At 40.8% G+C, this 19,403-nt stretch overlaps 1 protein-coding gene across 3 annotated transcripts; it reads left to right on the top strand.

The window, feature by feature from the left end:
- The first annotated feature begins 87 nt into the window (after positions 1-87).
- lrfn5b (leucine rich repeat and fibronectin type III domain containing 5b) lies at positions 88-18,751 on the top strand. Of its 3 annotated transcripts, none has more exons than XM_041976638.1 (7): positions 88-170; positions 251-349; positions 11,174-12,089; positions 12,587-12,761; positions 15,452-15,785; positions 16,644-16,944; positions 17,074-18,751. In XM_041976638.1, the coding sequence occupies exons 3-7, from the start codon at positions 11,199-11,201 to the stop codon at positions 17,767-17,769; spliced, it is 2,397 nt and encodes a 798-aa protein (XP_041832572.1). In that variant the 5' UTR covers positions 88-170; positions 251-349; positions 11,174-11,198; the 3' UTR covers positions 17,770-18,751. The 3 variants fall into 3 exon arrangements, with proteins under 3 accessions (XP_041832572.1, XP_041832574.1, XP_041832573.1); XM_041976640.1 differs by lacking the exons at positions 88-170; positions 251-349 and adding exons at positions 3,016-3,935; positions 4,097-4,145; XM_041976639.1 differs by lacking the exons at positions 88-170; positions 251-349 and adding an exon at positions 3,016-3,935.
- Positions 18,752-19,403: the final 652 nt, after the last annotated feature.

Here is a 19,403-nt window from a genome sequence, read left to right as displayed (position 1 = left end):
TATATATATATATATATATATATATATATATATATATATATATATATATTAAGATTAGGGGCAGGTAGGCTAATCGTTCCCATAGCAATGAGGACAACATGGAGTTTCTGCAGTGGGAATGTCTTGACGTTGCAAGATGGATTGGGTCTTTAGGATTTCCTCAATACAAAGTAGGCTAAAACTGGCTAGGTTCAATCCAGATACACTACCCAGCAGAGATAAGTGTTGTTGACTTTTCATTTTTCTGCAGGCTTGTTTCACAGAGAATTTCATCACTGGAAGAAAGCTGATTCATGTGAACTGTAACAACTTACCAAAACTTGGAATCACAGATTTTAAAGACATGCAGGTAACAAGAAGAGACAGAAACTCTAAATTGAGATTGTTATTTTAGTGTCTGATTATTAGCATTACGGCAGTATAATCATTATTAAAATATTTGTTCATATATTAAACTTCGCATTTAAAACACGTGATGCTAAAACACCACAATTTGATGTGCAGCACCTAAACTGCCACTTTGAACAGCTTTATATAATGATCAGAATGAATGAATGAATGAATAAATAAATAAATAAAATTATTTATTTATTTATTTATTTTTCTTGAGTTGCAAGTCTCCTCAGTGGGTTGTACTTGAGACACCAGAAAGCTGCTCTCTTTGGGTGCATCCAGTACTATAACACATCCTGTTTGGCACTCTTTGAAAAGTGTGACATCCAGTTAAGCTGTGTGTTATAACCAAGTATCACTGTCAGAAACACCTCAGATCAGAGCCTATTCTATGTTAACTGTTAAATTTCTTATATGTCCTTGAGGTAAGAAAGACTAAATTGGCCATTAGTGCTTTTATATATTCAGCTCTGCTTAGTGTAAAAGCATTAAGTGTTGATGGGTGTGAGCTGACAATGAAAGAGACAGCAACAGAACTTTACAGTCTATCCTCTGACAGACAGGCAGCCAGTGTAAAGACCTCAGAGTTGGATTGATGTGGTCCACTTTCTTGGTCTTAATGAGGAATTGAGCAGCATAGGTCTGAATAAGCTGCGGGTGTCTAAATGATTTTTTTTAGGTAGACCTGTAAAAACACTGTTAATCAAGCCAACTAAAGATGAAAGTATGGAGCATCTTTTCCAGGTCCTACTGAGACATAACATCTTTTACCCTTGATATATTCATAAGGTGATACTAAAACATATTAAGGGAATCACAATGTCAGCCGACTTTGTGATTCCCTTAATATGTTCTTCAAAGTTTAGGTCTGAGTCCATCATACATCCAGATTTCTGGCCTAGTTAGCGGTTTTAGGCCCATACATTGAAGCTCTGTGGTGACCTTTAACTGTTTTTCTTTGGCTCCAAAGACATTCACCTCAGTTTTGTTTTTGTTTAAATGAAGAAAGTTCAGACACGTCCAATCATTAATCTCCTCAGTGCATTTACAAAGAGCCTGTACAGGGCCCCGGTCTCCTTTATGACCTGTGCTAGTGGGAGCATGTAGATGTTAAACAGAAGAGGCCCTTAGATGGAACCTTGGGGAACTCCACATGTAATTCTTGTCTGCTCAGAAGTAAAGTTACCTACCTAGTTACCACAAAATACTTCCAGTTGTTTAAGTATGTTTTGAATCAGTGCTGTCTAAAACCTGACTGGAGGACATCATAGCAGTCGTCCTGTTTTAAAAAGTCCTTTAGCTGATGAAAAACTGTTTTTTCAATGATCTTACTTAGAAATAGAAGGTTTGATATTGGCCTGTAGTTGTTCATTTGTGGTTTATTTTAGGCTTAACATAAAAGTCTTTTGATTCATTTTCTTTAAGATGTATAACCCTGTAGCCTCTGTTTCTGTTATACAAGAGTCTTAATAAGATCTCCTTGACCATATCCTCTCAGTCTCAGCGGGGCTACGTTATTAAAAAGAGTTAGAAAGTGTTAAGCGTGCTTCATCAAAGGCCTTTATCCTGCTGTGCGTCCTGCAGGTCATCTCTGCTGGTGTGCGTGAGCTGCTGGGGATCACAAAGACCCTGTGGAGTCGCAGCATCGCTGACCCCTGGCAGGACACCATGGCCCTGTTCTTGCAGAAAAAGAGCTGCACGGGCAAGTGTGCAGACAACCTCACCTACAAGCAATTCTTGGATGACATGCATCAGTGAGAGCTCAGCGTGAATCACGACAGTAAAGGAGAGAAAAAAAGCAAGACATGTCAGTGTCATTTCATATCACCAACTGTCAGCTGGCAATGATGCCTTTGAGACACTCACAAGAGGTCATATGCAGGCCTTGACATTAACACTTTCAAACAGCAAAATACTGGTGTGGCTGTTTTGGGGGGGAAAAAAAACAGGAAAAAATATTTTAATATAGTGGGTTTCTACTGGCTGTCAAAATATATTTATATCAAAATCACTGAAAATCTACTGACTGCCTAGTGATATCCCAGCAAGAGTGAAACAACAAAGACTGAGTGCACTTTTCACACATTGTGCACACATGCATATTGTATAATCAGCTATTCAATCAGCTCACGCCTTTTCAATTCTGGATAAATGCTTAAATCATGCGTTATTCTTGTTGATCTCAAGTGGATGTGTTGTAACTGGATTGAGTTATTGATCTGATGTAATCATCAGGGGAATTCTCTGGATGACAACAAGCACTTATTTTAAAGTGTCATGAGGCCCCTGGCGTGTTCCTGGTCATTGTTCTCAGAAATTAAATTGAAGAAAGCCCCCCAAATGACTTTGGAGCTTCTGTACTGTAATGCACTTGTGCATATACTGGCTACACTTTGCAAACTTGCATAAAAAGCTATAGGATGAGTGCATCAGATAATGGTTGGTTGTGTGCCAAGCAGACCCCAAGGGAGCCAGGTCCTTTCTGTTTCAGCCAACTCCACACTTTATTGCCAAAAAAATCTATGTAATACATACAGGGATGTTTAGATAGGTTGCTATTTTTGGCTTTTCTGAGACCAGATGTGTAGGCTCAGGTTTTATCCAAACTGAGGCATGGATAGATTTTCAGTAGTCTGATTATTGTTTGGCTCTTTTTTCTTTTTCTTTTTTTTCTCTCCCATCTAATGCATCTCTAAACCTGATCACCATTCCAGCTCTCGTTTTAATTCTTAGAGAATATTATAGGTCCACTGCATCTTCGTGCAGCAGAGTTCACTCTACATGAATAAATTATGATGCCTGCCTGTGAGATAGGCTGGGAGGCACTGCATCTGCCTATGCACACAAATGGTCTCTGTGCAGCTCAGAGCGCACCGATTACCATTCCGAGCACAGCACCTCTGGTCAGAAATGGAGCTGGGTCGGTGGCTGACAGCAGTCCGGGGGCAAAAGAGGGACGATACAGCCGACAATGACAGCAACCTCTCAGTCAATCTGGATTAACTCAGGCTGAGCTCCGCGTCGCCAACAAAAGCCCGTGAAAGCGAGACGAACATCTGGTAGGATTCAGCGCAAACACCAGCCACTCACAGCACGGTGTATTAAGGCAGCCTATCGCCACAAAAGGCGTTTTCTCCTCTCTCCGGAGGTGCACATAGACGGATGCGCATAGAGGCGATCCCGCACAGCCCCTAAGCCAGAACGGGACCCTCCAGGTTGCGCGTTTTTTTCTTTTCTTTCATTTTCTTTCTTTTCCCCCGCTTTCCAGATGGGGAAAATCTGAGTGACATTTTACTGGTGTGAAGGAAGGAATCGTCCTTTATCAGTTGGTTATGGATTTCTTGAAGGGCATCGCTGGCTTTGCAGGCCGTTATGTATTATAGGATCCCAAGACGCTTGTTTCGGGACACCTGAATTATCTCAAAAGAGCCACCGTCGGTCCCATTTTAGGCAAGCCACTGTTAGTATGCTCGCAGCACCTCTGGGAGGAAATAAGCTCAAACCCACCCTCCTTTGACTCGGCTTGATGTTTCATCTGCAAGGTAAATTCAATAATTGATAGTTGGAATTGCAGCTCTGAACTCTTTGGGGGGGGGGGAAGATTGTGTGGTTATGAAGAGGTGTAATATTGACTTGAAGCAGTTCTCTCAGGACCCATTTCAACCCCCTCACCCCCACTCCCAACTCTTCTTCATCATGACAGGGGTTGTGGCTGTGTAACTAACCCACCAGTCCAGGACCTGCACCGCAAGGTCAAAAAAATCTCCTGTTTTTTGCAAAGTAACACCATCAGATAGTGGTTTTATTTTTAGTATCCACCTGGCTGCTTTTTCTTTCTTTCTTTCTTTCTTTCTTTCTTTCTTTCTTTCTTTCTTTCTTTCTTTCTTTCTTTCTTCTCCTACAGGTGAAAGTAAGGATTGTGACTGACATGACCATTATTCTACTCTCAGATGCAGGAAGTGATTGATTTCAGCTGTTTTCTTGTATGTTTGGCAGCCAGTGGATTCAATTAGCTGTGGTTATGCTGAAATGCAAATTACAGACCAGACATTGAGAAGGTGTTAAAGTCCAAATGCACTTGAATAACTAAACTAATAATAAGTCTGAGAGTCTTTAACACACACACACACACATATATATATATATATATATATATATATATATATATATATATATATGTCCTGTCTTATAGGGTGTGTTAGTTATCACATATCTTATTATTCATGAGTGCCCAAGGCACCATTGTAACTGCTACACCAGTGAAACCAAGCCCACGCCTCATTTTGCTGCTCCTGTTTGCTCTTGCTGTTGTGTGAATGTGCTCAGTGCTGGTGCTTCCTTTGCTGCTACCTTTACTGATAGCAGAGAATAGATAGGTGGCTCCTCAGCAGCAGGCTATTCTGCACACCAGCTCCACATTTACTGACCCAAATTTGCACTGCTCCTCAAACTAAGCTTTTCTTTTTGCTGAAGAAGTGCTTTATTAAGATTTGAAACAAGCAAATTGAAACTTGTGTGCACCTGTTCCACTTATGTGTGTATCATGATTAGGTTTGTTTTCATTATTTAGCCATTTTCTGGCTGTGTAGAGTATGAAGCTCTGTGTCCTAAAGGTTTTTTATACAGACATAAATATATCTGTTTGGGTAGGCATAAATTTAATTTTGAATGCCTTTGTTAACCCATAGATGGAAAATAATGTGTAATAAAAAGAAAGCCTGCTTGTGGACTATGCTATATTTTCAACAATAGAATAGGTTTTTTCTATGGTTGTAACTCTTTCTGTCTAAAGCTGCACTTGGGATTTGATTAATTTGAACATCTGCTGCAAGATTATAATCACCTGATCACAATTACTTGAGTGGACAGAGATCATTTTGCATAATCTTTCAAAACACATCCAGTCAACTATATTAAAACTGCTGGATGAACCTTACAGAATAATCAAATTTCCATCACTGTCTCCCCATTATTTATCAGTGTTTATTCTCCTTTCTTATCCAATGATTTAATGGCAACAAACATTTATCCTGAGGCGTTTAACTTTAATTTTTAATCTTACTGCCTTTCAATGATCATCTACTGGCATCCACTTCATTGCATTGCTGTGGTCTCATTTGGGTTTTAAGACAAATGAAAAAAGAGAGACAAGGAATTTAGGCCTAATTCCAGTTCCCTCCCTCGGCCCTACCCCTTTGTTTGGCAAGGATAAGGTGCCCCTTTACCTTTGGAGCTCAAAGAAGAGGGTAATCTAGCCATCCAAATGGCTCTCAGCACCCCAGTTGAAAGGATTAATGACTGCTTCTACTTGATCGTCAAAAGAAAAGGGGTACTTTATCCCTGCAAAACTGTGATGCAGGGCCGAGGGAGGGAGTTAGGATTGGATCTTACAGGAGGCATTTTGTCTGATTGACCCAACATGGGTTAGAATCAGGTAAATGAATGCATGGATTAAAAACTGGCAATAACAAATGCAAACACATTTGGGTTTAATGAATGAATGGAGAAACATATAAAGGACTTAACTAGCACAAAGTGTAATCAAACAAGGAACATTGCATTTATATATAACCTGAGGACAAAATCCCATATGGGGCATATTTTCAGCCTTTTCTACCTACATGGATCCCACATGACAATGGAAGGTAACTATCTAGTCTAAGCCATGAAAACAATAATATGAAAATAATAGTGGCATAAAATGATGTGAAAAATGGAGTTCACCTCAGGAAACAGCACAATGGTGAAAAAAAGGGTCAGATTAACACAGATTAGTCTGACCGTTTAACAATTTACATCAACACCAGATTGTAAATTTGTCACCTGCTTAGCTGGAACACACCACAAAAAACACAAAGAGTTTTTTGACCCATCCAAGATATCTAGCAGATCAAGTCAGCACTGAATATCTAATGATGCAGTGTGAAGGGAAGCACTTGGAACTAAAGGGGGAGATGTTGATTCTGATGAACAGCACTTCTATTGATGCAGTGGTCTCTGCTTAGTATTCTACCCCCCTGGTTCAAACACACACACACACACACATGCATGCAGGCTTTTCAGACTGGAAAATAATTTCAGCTGCATCAGATTTCCCATCAAGTCATTTGGATTTTTATTAGGTGCCAGACTGGGAAAACATGTAATGATTGAAGCATAAAATCCAACACAAAATTAGCTGAGTGTGCAGTTTTCTCATCAAGAAGGTCATAAATGGTACAATAGGTCTGCCATGACCCTTAACTACAACTTTTAATTCAGTTTAGGTTGTCTGAAAATCAGCCAGTGATTACATCACACTCAAAACTGACGTTTTCTGTGTTGCCATGACATCAAGAGTGCCATCCAAAAGCTTTCACACTTTAACATTGACAGACTGCAGAAAAATGGTGTCACAGCACATACACAAAAATAAATAAAACATTAGTTAGAAGGTCCATAACAGCGTCAGTGTATAGCCAGGATGTTTGGACTTGGGCTGTACAAGCATTTACTTGACAAAATAGCGTTTCTACCAGCTCAGTCAAAATATGATCCACTTCAGCACATGCAGCAGCTCCATTTGGCCTCATAAAGCAGATGGGCCAAGAACCTGTTTCCCTGCTTTGTCAATACCATTCTACCAACCCGTTGCAGCATCGTTTTACCTCCTTGACACAAGTGAGCTTATTTTTGGCAGCAGCAGACATCCGGCTGTTCTTCTCTGACTAACCTGGGTGAGACACTCCCGAGACGCAGCAGTTGCTGTTGCGTCGACCTGCGTGAAGTTACAAACAGATCTCATTAACTTCCCCACACCGGGCTGCTTTCCCTGATTTCCTGCCCAGACACGGATTGCAGAAGCTCTCTCACATGAGCTCCAGCATAAGTTATACCATCTGAAAAGATATCCCCCCATGACCTCATCGGCCGATTGGCAAATAGTGTGCTGCATAAGGCTTTTCTTGGCGAATGCTACCCCAGGGAGGCAATAGATATCCTCTGCTACAGCATACCGCTGCTGCATATGATAATATGTCTCAGTGGCTGGAGGTTGTTGTGTGGTGAGCTGCCTCTATTAGGCACAAATCCACCCACTGGTGTGCCAGTGTGGGTGTGGGCTGTCAGTCTGTTCTTTTCTCTGAGGGTGGAAATACCTTCTCTGAGGTAGTAAACCTACATTTGATTGACTGAGAATGAGATTGTAGCTGATATATCAATAGATTGTCTGTTTCTTGGGTCTCCCAAGTCGACTCACTGTAATGAGCAGCGCAACCTGGATGGTAATGGTTTTTTAAGGTGTGACATTTAAAGATGAAGTGCGTGATTGATGAATGCATTAATTGATTATCTACTTATTTGTTCATGTACCTGATGAGTGCAACCTGTTATGCAAATCTCTGTGGAGCACCCATAATTAAATGCAAATTAAGGAGATTGTAACAGATATTTCCTGCCAGGTCTCAGTAGCGAGGGCTGGTAGGTGCAGAGGGGGTGGAGAGGGTTGTCCTTTTGTCCTCACAGAACAAATTTTGGAAGGATTACTGTTGCAACTACTCTTTTCACGTTTGGCTGAGTTTTCAGCAGAAAAAAAAGAAAAAGTCTCATCTACACAGAGTGAATCAATATCACGTTTTCACCACCATTCGAGTCTGGAAGTAGCAGGTTCTCTCCGCCTCATTGCACAACCAGGGGCCGTACTATTCACTCAGAGGTGATTGGCACACTAACATACACACATTTAGCACACATTAGCTTTGCTATCTTATCGTTGGACATGCATGCACATACGTGTACAGTCACGTGAAAAGGAAACTGTCTATGAGTCTTGAAATTAGGTAATTAGGTAAATAAAACATGGGATGTACAAAAACACAACATGTTACACTCATTACCACAAATCAAGCCAAAATACAGAAGAAGTGCCATAAAATATAACTACATCCCAATGCTTCTATATGAATTAAGGGGGTAAGTAGCAGCCAGGTAAAACTAATCAAATGTACTTTATTAATTCGTCATCAACAGTGTGTGTGATGTGCGTTAGCACAATGCCATAGAGGAAAGACATCAGCAATTATCTTACAGAAGCAATTGTTGCTGCTAATCAGTCTGGGATAGATTATAAGGTAATTTCCAAATTATTTGTAAGTCTTTCCTTCTAAGGAGAGAACGCTTATCGACAAGTGAAAAACCTTCAAGATAGTTACCAATCTTCCCAGGACAGAACATCTCAGCAAGTTAAACCCAAGGTCAGACTGTGCAATGCTCAGAAACACTACAAAAAAACCCGAAGAGCTTCATCTCAGACTCCAGACAGGCCCCAGTTAGCATGTTGAATGTTAGAGCTGAAAAAATGAGACTTTTGATGAATTGCCAGGAAACCAAAACACACTTTGGTTTGCAAAGTTGCTGATAAACAAACCACAACTTCTGAAACAATGTTTAGTCATAATGCGCAGCACCACATTTGGTGAAAACCAAACTGCATATGGTATTGACAAAAACACTTCATTCCAGTTGTTAAGCATGGTGATGGAAGGCTGATGATTTGGGCTTGTTCTTTAGCCACATGATCTGGACACCTTGCAGCCATTGTGTTTGCCACGAACTCCTCTGTATCTCAAAGTATTCTAGAGTCAAATGTGAGGCCATTTGTCCAACAGCTAAAGCTTGATTGAAATCTAATCATGCCACAGAATATTAATCCCAAACACAGCAACAAATCTACAACACACACACACACAAAAAAAAAAAAAAGTCCAGACATAAACCTGAAATACTGTGGTGAGACCCTATAAGAACAGTTCGAGAACAGAACTCAGTGATCTGAAGTAACATTGTAAAGCAGCCTGGATCAAAATCCCTCAACAAAAATGTAAGAAACTGATAATGTTATACAGAAAATGATCACTTTTCAGTTTTCGCAGCAAAAAGTGGTTTTACAAGCTACTGAATCATGAGGTACACTCAGTTTTTTACGCACTGTTCCATAACTTTGACTCACTTTTTGTTCACTAAATAATGAGTCAGTGTAACTGCCATGTGTTGTTGATCATTTGATGATAAATCTTCCTAATTTTAAGCCATGTTAATGACTAGGTAATTTTTAAAAATTATATCCTGATCATAAAACCTTAGAATTAAAGGAAGATGAGCTGTCTTTTTTTACATGACTGTAAAAGTAGACACTAAACTTGCCACAGAGGGGGGCAAGTAGAGTCATGGCAGCGCTCGGTAATGACTCCACACTTCATTTCTCACCAACTCAAATCCATGCGCCACTGCACTGCTAAATAAAATCCACAAATCTTTCCCGATTTGGTGAAGTTGTCCCATATAAAAATGGGTTGGGAAAAGACATTTATTCATCGCTGCTTCATCACCAGGGCTCATAAAAATGTCAGCGTGCTCTCCAATAATATTCCTCCCCTTTGCTATTATGTTCAGTTTAAAGGCGACCTCTTTCCTGCCTCCTTGTCAGGCTGCAATACTTTTTACCCAGCTGTCAAAATGCAGCCGTTGTCAGCGGATGCCACCAGACTTCCTTTACTCCCCCACATGGCTGCGTGTCACTCCTGTCCTCTCTGCTGTTTTTCTTCATAAGATTTTACTCATAATCATACTGGCAAGGTTATCACACCGTGAGCTGTGTTACCATTCAGGTGCAGAAGAAATTTTTGAAGCATGAAGGTTTTCAAGAGGCATGCTTTTGCCAAGGCAAGATTTATATGCACAGTTTCCAACTCCTAACATGGACAATGGGGGTATTATGAGCAAACCACTGGAAGCTGTAATCATAAATCAGCCATTCTCTGGTATTTAAAGCTGGCTTTTGTGACTTTACTAGAATTGAGGGATTGGATCTCTTGTTCTCTGTATTTATTTGGATTGCCGTCCCTGTCTGTGTACTGTAATTGGATACACAGGGGTGTGAATATTGCATGTTAAACTACAATGGCACTAAATTTCAACTGTAAATACAATCACATCTAATGTCACTCATGCTCCAACACATTGTGTGGTGCACCTGCAGGTCTGTGAACTGATCATCCACGGCTTAGTTTTATGATATTTGATATCCCTGACAATGTCTCAGGATTCCTCAAATGGATCCCTTCTTATCCCCCATCTCAGCTGTGTCATAAGTAAGAGTAGCACTATAGAGAGCAGAGAGAAAATCAATAGAAAGGCATAGCACATCCTCTCTGAGGCACCAGGCCCAATCATCCCTTCCTATTGGCGATATGATCCTGTGAGATATCAGTCTAATTCTTATGAGGCCCTGAACTGCCAGTCTAGACTTTCATCCTTCTGTACACAAACATAAAAGGACTGGTATTATCATATCAAAAAAGTATGATCAGGGGAGCTGGAGCTTAAAGGGAAAGCTGCCACAAAGACCATACATGATTACTGGGGCTGTTTCACTCTAAAGTCTGCAGGTGACTAATTAGTTTCATGTCTAATTGCACAGCATTCATTGTTTGTTCAGGCATTGACTTGCTCAGCTTCCTGCCCACTATTTGGATTTACTTCAATTCCAAGCTTTGAGCTGGCAGATAGTGATTCAAATCTAGTGGAAAAGCTTTAACTTTACAGGGAAGAAAGCCCCCCTTTCACATTTAAAGGGAGGTTTCTCACTGTGAGTGTGATCACAGTAACAAATACCACCCTTTGTTAAAGATGATACTGACTAGAATTGTATGCTTTGCATTTTTAACTGTTTAATAAAAAAAAACTTACTCTTCTCTTTTTTTCTGCCTGCCCTGATCTTGTTTTTTTTATTCTTTTTTTTTAGGTCTGTTAACCTGATTTAAAGCCAAATGGAGTCGTTTCTGGTGTATCTGATTGTTCTTGGTGTGGCTATAAAGGCACATAAAATTCAAATTTGCCCCAAACGCTGTGTCTGCCAGATGCTTAATCCCAACTTGGCAACATTGTGCGATAAGAAGGGGCTCCTGTTTGTGCCCCCTAACATCGACAGACACACGGTGGAGATGCGGCTTGGGGATAACTTTGTAACCAGCATTAAACGCAAAGACTTTGCAAACATGACCAAGCTGGTAGACCTGACCCTGTCTCGCAACACTATCGGCTCCATCGCACCTTATGCCTTCAAAGACCTAGAGAACCTACGAGCCCTTCACCTTGACAGCAATCGGCTAACTCGCATCACCAACGACACCTTCAGTGGCATGTCCAAACTTCACCACCTCATCCTCAATAACAACCAGCTCACCCACATCCACATCGGGGCCTTCAATGACCTAACAGCATTGGAGGAGCTGGACCTTTCTTACAACAACTTAGAAAGCGCCCCATGGGTTGCCATTCAAAGGATGTCCAATCTCCATACACTCAATTTAGACCATAACATGCTCAGCTACATCCCAGAAGGTACATTCTCTGGGCTACAGAAGCTTAAAAGGCTGGATGTGACGTCCAACAAGCTCCAGAAACTTCCACCTGACCCTGTTTTCCAAAGAGCAGGGGTCCTGGCTACATCTGGAATAATGGGGCCTTCGTCATTCGCGTTGAGCTTTGGAGGGAACCCACTGAGGTGCAACTGTGAGCTGCTATGGCTGCGGAGGTTGCGGAGGGAGGATGATCTGGAAACGTGTGCTTCGCCGCAACATCTTGCTGGACGTTATTTCTGGACTGTTTCAGAGGAAGAGTTCCTCTGTGACCCTCCTCTCATCACCAGGCACTCTCAGGTATAACCTGTTAAGACATAACACAATCTGCTACACTGTCTGAGACAAATATTGCCTTAGTTAATCCAGATTGGCACTTTGTGTTTACCTGGACTGTCACAACAAATATTGGCTTTTAAACATAAGGAATCCTACAAGAGCTGTTAGACATACCTGGGAATTGGAGTTAAGACATTATTGTCAAATATATAGCTCTTAAAAATACTGTAACCCACAGCAGACTCTACAGAGGTTATTTAGCTGGATTTTCAGTTATCTTTTTAATAAAGCTATTAGTGGGTTTATGATGGATTGGAGGTGAAGCTCTTGATACACAGTGGAAAGTTGCAGTGATTTAGTCGCTGAGCAGCCAAACAGAACGATCTTGCCATGTAAACTCATTTACATTCAGCAGACCTGCTCTGCATAATTGCTGAGATAATTTACTTTTACCAGAAAAAAAACATATGAGTGTGAAGTAGTCCTCACTCTAACTGCCTCTGCTGCTTCTGCCTCAGGAGCTGCGAGCTTTGGAGGGCCAGAGTGTGACCCTGCGCTGTAAAGCCAGGGGCGACCCCGACCCCATTATCCACTGGATCGCACCAGACGGGCGCCTTATGTCTAACTCCTCCAGGGCCGTGGTCCACACAGATGGAACACTGGACATCCTCATCAGCACTGTCAAGGACTCAGGTCTGTTTACATTCCAGTGGCTGCGCTTGTGGTGTTGACTGAACAAAATTAGTTGTTTGCTTGTACACACATAAGCCTATAGGACTGAAGTATTTTTTTTCTATCTCAGATAATAAAGTGGAGATGGTTGGGACATGCAGGCTTATGTACTGATAAAAGTCACTAGGAAATGAAAGGTGACTGCTACTTTTATACTTAGGTTTATGTTATCCATACATCATTAATAATATCTTTGCTCTCATTCTTTAATGTGATGTATTAAAGGTTTACATATTAAAAAGAATTCCCAGAGAAAATGTAGATCATATAGATCATTTGAGGGCTTTCTCTCTCCTAAAGTGTGTTATGGGGTTTATTGTGAAATTAAAAATCCATTAATCCACACCAAAGTGAATTATAACCCACAGAAGCCTTGAAGTCCATGGCCATGTCTTCATCACCATGAAACAATTTAATTGGATTTTGAATGAAAGGTAGCTGTTTTGACCAAACAGATCACTTTGGGTCTTTCAGGGCCTTAAAGCGACAGGAACTAAAAGAAAACATTTTAAACAGAAGGTGACGAGTGGTGACATAGCAATTGCATAGTATGAGGAAAAACTATGTTTTCTAATCAAGAACATGTGTTTACTTATTCTAATAAGCCAATTAAATGAAATTGTGAACTTGTAACTACGCTTAACTCACCTCCCCAGTCATATCACCCCACCCAAAAGAAGCTCCTCATCTCCACATTCCTATCACTAGACCTCAGGATGCAATCTGAGGAACTCCAAATAAAAAGAAAGATTTTTTAAACTAATTTATTTATTAAATTAAAGTGATTGTCAGTACAGTGTCAGATGAATATTCAACCTTCCCCTTCTCTAATAGCATCAATAAAGGAAGACAGAAGCTCGTAAATCACAGTGTTTATAGTATGTTTTCCTCTTACATGATGCTGCATTGTACATTACAGTTTTCAATCTTCCAGCAAATGCCTATATATTAATCTGATCTGGCCTTGCAATCTGAATATAAACCCGCTAGTTGTCTGGTAACACTGATGGCATCTCCCACTAATGTCTGTGTATGGTTGATCAGGACCTCTACCTTCATTTTTGTAAGGATGTACAGGATTGATTTCCAGTGTTGCTCTAAACCCATGTATGACAGGGTATATGTAACAGAGCTTGTGTTTCAGTCTGACATCCAGGACAAGATTATTTATAGTTACTAATTTTCTTAAGGCCTGCAGTTGTTGTGTGAATGTTTTAGAGGTATTACAAGTCTGTTGCCAGTCACAGTTACTAAAATGTAGTCATTGTCAACTTTCCATTTGGCTTTTACTTCTGGAACTTTATGTCTGGAAATGCTTTAGAGGTATATGTCATCTAAACTAGTAGTACCTCTATATTACTGTAGTTTAAAAAAATACTATTTAAAAAATACACATACCATATATGTGTTATATAGAAGTGTTTACTAATCCTGCATTTTGGTGTCCCACCTGTTACATGGTTGTACTTACATTGTTGTACCCCAAAAAATGTTGCTGCACCATGCATGTAAAAGAAAAGAAATTAAAATGAGGTAGATCTGTGCAGACACCTTGTGATTGTATACCAATTTAATGCCATAATTTCCCTTGGTCTTTTTTGATTATCATAGGAATATATAAATTAAACAATTGACAGAAGTTCTGCTGGGCTATAGAACCCGTCCAAATAGTTCTATGTCAAACAGCAAAGTTGTAAAGTTAAATATTCAATCGGCAGCTTTTTAAGTGGAACAAAAGAAGGATCCAGGGCTGAGGTCTGGAGATTGATTAACTAACCACTGGATATTATCAGAGGACATGTAATTTAGAGCACGGCTGCCACAACTGATATTCATAAAGCTTTAGATTGTGTGTCATGTTTTCCAGCCCTGTGAAAACAACACTTAAATACAAATAAAAAGAAATTTTTATAATCTTATTGGAGAAGTTCAGTTGGCCTCAGCAGGGATGTTTGGCAGGTTTTACTTACTTTGTGAGGCAGCTGGGTTCTGAAGAGAGGAGAATCGATCTTTGCTTTAAGCTAAGACCAAAGCACAGTAGTTTGGACCAGTCAATATGCCACACTGGTAAAGTTTTTGGTGCTGCAATAGTCAGATTAACAATGGCAGCTTCTGCAGAGGTTAGTGTAATATTGGCAAATGGTTATACATGAATTGGACAGTATTTTCTTGTTGAAAGAGAACAACAGGTTGTGTGATAAAAAAAAAAGTGGGCCTTATTCCTTTAAACTTGATCAAGAGCAAAGAACAGGGGGGCAATCCTTCATATAAAAAAATAATTATTAAAAAAATAGTATCAGTATCTGTTACATGGTTAGCTGTACCATGCAATGTTACCAAAAACAAAAACCTTACATGTGAAGTTAAGCTAGCAGTATATTGAATTAAATCTCAGCCCCTGTTCAAACATGATAGAAATTAAATGGTTTGGTACCATCCTCTACAAAGCCAAAAAAAAAAATTCAATTAGAGATAAATTTGCTAAGAATATTGAGACACAAAAATAAATTCAACTTGGCCTCGTTATACAAGAAAATACTTGAAACTGGCTATGTTTAGACATGTTTGCTGCCCTTTTAGTGCAGACAGTAAAGTGAGCATCATATAGATGGTTGGACAGGATGCTGATCTCATTAGTTTACTTTTTTTAGGTTCCTTTACCTGCGTCGCTTCCAATCCAGCTGGAGAGGCTCAGCAGACAGTGGATCTGGTCATTGCTAAACTCCCTCATGTCACAAACAACACAATTGCAGAGCAGGAGCCTGACCCTGGATCATCAGATATTGCCACTGTAACCAAGACAGGGGCAGAAACAGGAGGGGTGCCTCTGGGGAATACAAAGACAAGCCAAGAGAAGAAAGTAGTAATTGCAGAGGCCACCTCTACCTCAGCCCTGGTCAAGTTTAACTTCCACAGGAGTATTCCTGGAATCCGGATGTTTCAAATTCAGTACAATGGGACTTATGATGATTCACTGGTGTACAGGTAAGAAAAAAAGATATAACCTGATATAAAAAGAAGAAACACTATATAATCTAACAAACATACAATCTGAAACTGAACCATATTCTAATCCCATGACCCTTTACCTACCTTTATAGTCTTCTCTGATGCTTAAATCCCTTTGGATTTTTTGTCATTAAAAGCTAGGCCTGACTGTTGGCATGATTTGTGATATCTGCTAATCCTATCAGGAAGACAGACTAATGCACTGTTTCTGACTTCTCATCCTTCGACTCATAATCCCCCTTGTGTATTATTTACTATGTGCAAGACCCTGATAATGCTTAATCAACAAAATCAAAACATAATGTCAGCACTAAGCTACAGACCCTTAGGAAGATGAAAGAGCCGTCTTACTGCATTTTACAAAAAGCATCAGAGGCGTCGTACAAGCCTTTCCTAAGAACAGTTGCATACTGCATTCTTTCATCCCTACCTGCTTTTACGCCGTAGTTAGTTTTAATCACTAATGTATGATAGAATTGCCGCACAGATGCCTTTTTTTCAGAATGAACTTTGAGGTAGCACATATGGTGTTTCAGTATTGGCTGCAGGATTTGGTAGACTTGAAAGGTTCCGACTGTTATACTGATGCTGTGGAACAAACAGAGACTTCCTGTGTTCCCAAGCAACCCTTTATCAGTGGTATTGTTGAAAGAATAAATCAAATGTCACAAAAGATTGTGCCTAGACACGTCTTAAATAGTCTCCTGAGAGATAAATGATTGTCATGTCATTTTATTCCAACAACAGTAAGCTGGATAATCTGATTTGCTTCAGTCCCTTTTCATTTAAACCTCCTTTATCTATGCCACAACTCACAAAGCTCTTCTTCTGCAGAATGATACCCCCGACCAGTCAGAACATCCTTGTAAACAACCTGGCGGCTGGTACCCACTATGACTTGTGTGTGTTGGCCATCTACGATGATCAGGTGACTTCGCTGACCGCTACCAGGGTGATAGGTTGCATCCACTTCACTACCGAACCGCAGTACCTGAGATGCCATTTCATGCAGTCCCAGTTTCTTGGTGGCACCATTGTGGTTATCATCGGAGGAATAATTGTAGCCTCCGTGCTTGCTTTTATCATCTTCCTCATTGTGCGCTACCGGGTGTGTAACCAAGGAGATGCAGATAAGGTCAGTTTGGCAAGATTCATCATGTTTTCTCATTTTGTTTGCCATTTTTATTGGTTTTTAAGCCAGGCTTTGAAATGGGTCTGTTGTCATTTTTCTTTCTTTTGCTGTACCTGTCTTCTGTTATGTCAGGCACTGGAGATGGGGGATATTCGATCCCTGAGCAGTGATGGACAGCTACAAGGCTGTGGGATACCCAAGTCTCTCTCTAAGCAGGTGTTGCGTCCAGAGAAGAATGACAAGGACTGCCTCAGAGTCGCCCTCCCTCCCCCAGAGCCAACCAAGCAGCGGCCACCTGTGACTGTACCCACCACAAAACCCTCTGTCCCTGACTGCACGGTCTCTACCTCTGCTGGCAGTCACAGCTGGCACCCGGCCTCCCCAGGAGCTCCAAGGCCCAAACGTTCCAGTGCTCCACCAAAACCCTCAGAGGGATGGCGAGCTGAAGCTCAGGCAGATGTTGAGCTCAATAACATGAACCGGAATAACTCATCAGATGTTAAAATGGCTACCGGCATTGCTCTCGCTGTGCCCGGCCAGCCTACCAAATGGACTGCTGCTCCCAGGGGTCCACGACCCCACCATGCTTCACGACACTATATGACTGTGCCTGCAGGCGGAATAAGGGTGAACCGCAGGCATTCGCTTCACGCAGACTCATACAGGGAGCGCTGCTATGTGGCCTACCCCAAAACTGGAGCCAGTCTACGCTCCAAGCGCAGCCTGTCAATGAGCGGAGAGCTGCCACAGCTTGACAGCTCAACAAACATTCACCGAGCCAGAGACAAACTCTCCAGGTCTGAGTGGCTGCTGGAGAGCACTTTATGATTTGAAGTTAATGACCTGCGCTCTCTTGTATTCTTGGATTGGATTTGTGGCCAGTTGTGGAACAGATGCCTTGTTCTGAGCTTTAGTGCTCTTTGTTGACGGACCTGTGGAAGGCAGGCACACAGGGTTATGGGAAATGTTTCACATTGTTTTCTACCTTATAACCTCTCAAAGTCTTCTTTATAACAGTGGATCAAACTTTGATGAAAGGCACAACACAATGTATAAAACATCATGTACAAAAATGTTTAGTTGTGTGAGATACTATATATCTCAGTGCAACCATAAGTGTTCATGTGGTATTGAATGCAGTAACTTGGACATACTGTATTATAACAAAGAAAGCATCACACAATGGATGGAGTAATTCTGCTCACAGTCTCGATGTCTGTAACTTAAGGTGAAACAATCTGAAGACTTCGAGCGTGATTTTCTTTTTTTTCTTTTTTTCAGTCTGTAACGCCACAGACGGATGGTGATGTGACTTAATTACTTTGGTGGTGGTTTGGAGAGATTAAGAATGTTCCTTTTATCCCAGAGATGTGGGACCAGAATGTAGAAGACAGACAGTGCTCCAGCTTTTCATCCCAACCCTCCCAGACACAGCACAATGCAGCATTTTTGTGGCACAAAGTCGACTCAGCCTAATACTGCCCTCCGGTTTGAATCGATACATTTTTATCACATAATTACATAAAGACTCAACTCTGATAGGATTCCTGTCATGATTGATTTGAGAGACCACACCAATAGCACGACAGGTGCGGCAGGTAATCTGATATTATGTGTGGATGAGATCCAACGGGATGGCTTATTTCCATATTTTTACTTACAGACATTATTATGTCATGGCGACAACAACCATTGTAAATTAACTTGTCGATGTAAGAGAAAAGGGTAATTACAGGAATGGGAGGACGTCTGCTCTTGATTTTGCTGTTGTTTCTGTTTGATGTTTACCAGTATAAATAAACCAGTGATAAAAGGGACATGCTGAGATTTATCTCATTTTCAACTTGCCTTGTGTGTTTTCCCAAGTTCTCCCACATCACAAATTAGTGAAGAGCCCTCTGTGCAGTGTAATGTTTCAGAACAAAACAATAGCTGCATCCCTTCCTTATTCTTCCAAGCTTTGTTAACCAAAGTGATTGTAAACTTAGGTGTTCAGTAGTCTTACAGCAATTTAATTCCCCTTTCTCTGCAAGTGGTGGACCTTTGACAGCTCCCTGAGCCCTGGTGTTTGTTCAAAGAGAGCAGGGAAGCAGATGATGAAAAGAGGCTGTGCTAGTCACTGGGGACGCTTCTCGCTTGCACATCTCAGCACTCATCTAACAGCAGCATGCCTGTTCCCTCCAAAAGCAGTCACTGCAGAAACCTGCCGCAGGAGAGGTTAAACACAACCTCCGCAGTGGGATCTCATGTGCAACTAATTCCACAGTTTTAGTCACAAGAATGACATGATATGCATTATCTATTGGAATACAAGCTCTGGCTCTCTTTGTATTTTGGTGTCTGGATGTTGGCTGATTGATTTTACATTAAGTGGTGTCTCTCAGTTTTAGACCTCAAAGGATATAGAACATTGGGTTGGAAATACATCTAGAATGAGCCACACACAGTATGTAATAATTCCT

The sequence above is a fragment of the Melanotaenia boesemani genome, chromosome 22 (genome assembly GCF_017639745.1).
Source record: "Melanotaenia boesemani isolate fMelBoe1 chromosome 22, fMelBoe1.pri, whole genome shotgun sequence".
In the NCBI taxonomy this organism is placed as follows: domain Eukaryota; kingdom Metazoa; phylum Chordata; class Actinopteri; order Atheriniformes; family Melanotaeniidae; genus Melanotaenia; species Melanotaenia boesemani.
Note: the sequence above shows the minus strand (reverse complement) of the source record. Positions and strands in the feature narration are given on the sequence as shown.